We start from the raw sequence: 1,159 nt of genomic DNA on the forward strand, positions 1-1,159 counted from the left end.
CTTTTTCAATAGTTTGATAAATGTATCTCTTGGTAAACCAATATTAGCAACCATTTTTAACCTCTCTTTTCCTTCTTTTTGCCTTGCCAGCAATTTATTCCTACGTGTTATATCACCGCCATACTAAACAAAAAGTGAAAAGAGGTACATATTAGCTGTTTGTTACAGAGCTCTCAATACATATAAAAATTATATGATCTCCTTACCAATTTTGCAGTTACATCTTTTCTGTATGGTTTGATGTTTCCTCGAGCTATAATTTTCCCACGAGTTGATGCTTGGACAACAATCTGAATAAGATAGAGATCAAAAAACATTACATAATAAATGATCGATAAAAATACACAAATCATATTCAGTCCAAAATTAAGTAAATGAAACAAGACATTGCAACAGGGTGTGATTATCATAAAACAGAAATTTTTTAACTACTAAGTATTTACTAACCCCAAATTGTTCTCTTGGAATTAATTCACATAGCTTATCAACTAATCGTCTGCCTTCCTCCCTGACCTTACTTTCATGTACTATGATGCTTAATTCCCGCACTTCAATTCCATTTAACATAAAGTCCAGCTGAAACAGAGCACTGCATCAAATATAATAATTCTCTAAAACTTATAATTTAAAAATTCTTAGTCAGCATTAAAAAAATTCAACCTTAGCTAAATTTGATGGAGCATAATCATGTTCTTCGTAGTCAAAACTGGCATAACCTGATGATAAAGACTTGAGAGTGTCATGGAAATCCATAACTATCTCATTTAAAGGTAAAATATATTTCATCATTACTCTTTTGGAATCTATAGCTGCTGGTGCTGACACTTCTTTCCCCCTGCGTTCCATGCACAGCTTTACAATGGGGCCAATGTAAGTATCTGTGATAAAATTTAGTTTAACTCATCAATCCAAACATATTTTCTTTCTTAGATAGAATATTCTGTTTGATGTGCTTTACCTGGAGTTATGATGGTTGCACAAACAAGCGGTTCAAGCATTTCCTTTATGTGAATAAGATCTGGCATTTCAGCAGCATTGGACACAATAATATTTTCCCCACCATGTTTTCTTATGGCCTTTTCTCCAAAGATAGTCACTGAAAAAAATTTAGATAGATATTAAAATTATAAGCAAGCAAAAGCAAACTGTGCAAGAATAA

At 32.4% G+C, this 1,159-nt stretch overlaps 1 protein-coding gene across 1 annotated transcript in view; it reads right to left on the reverse strand.

Annotated features, from left to right (window-relative positions):
• Positions 1-1,159, reverse strand: part of LOC113213197 (translation factor GUF1 homolog, mitochondrial) — a gene marked incomplete at its 3' end in the record, with an annotated part of 11,989 nt that continues 10,830 nt past the window's right edge. The window contains 5 exon segments of the mRNA XM_052271875.1: positions 1-123; positions 207-290; positions 448-576; positions 661-878; positions 959-1,096. Of these exon segments, the coding sequence (XP_052127835.1) occupies positions 1-123; positions 207-290; positions 448-576; positions 661-878; positions 959-1,096 (692 nt within the window).

Source organism: Frankliniella occidentalis, unplaced genomic scaffold (assembly GCF_000697945.3).
Source record: "Frankliniella occidentalis isolate FOCC.00 unplaced genomic scaffold, Focc_3.1 Scaffold177, whole genome shotgun sequence".
Classification (NCBI taxonomy): domain Eukaryota; kingdom Metazoa; phylum Arthropoda; class Insecta; order Thysanoptera; family Thripidae; genus Frankliniella; species Frankliniella occidentalis.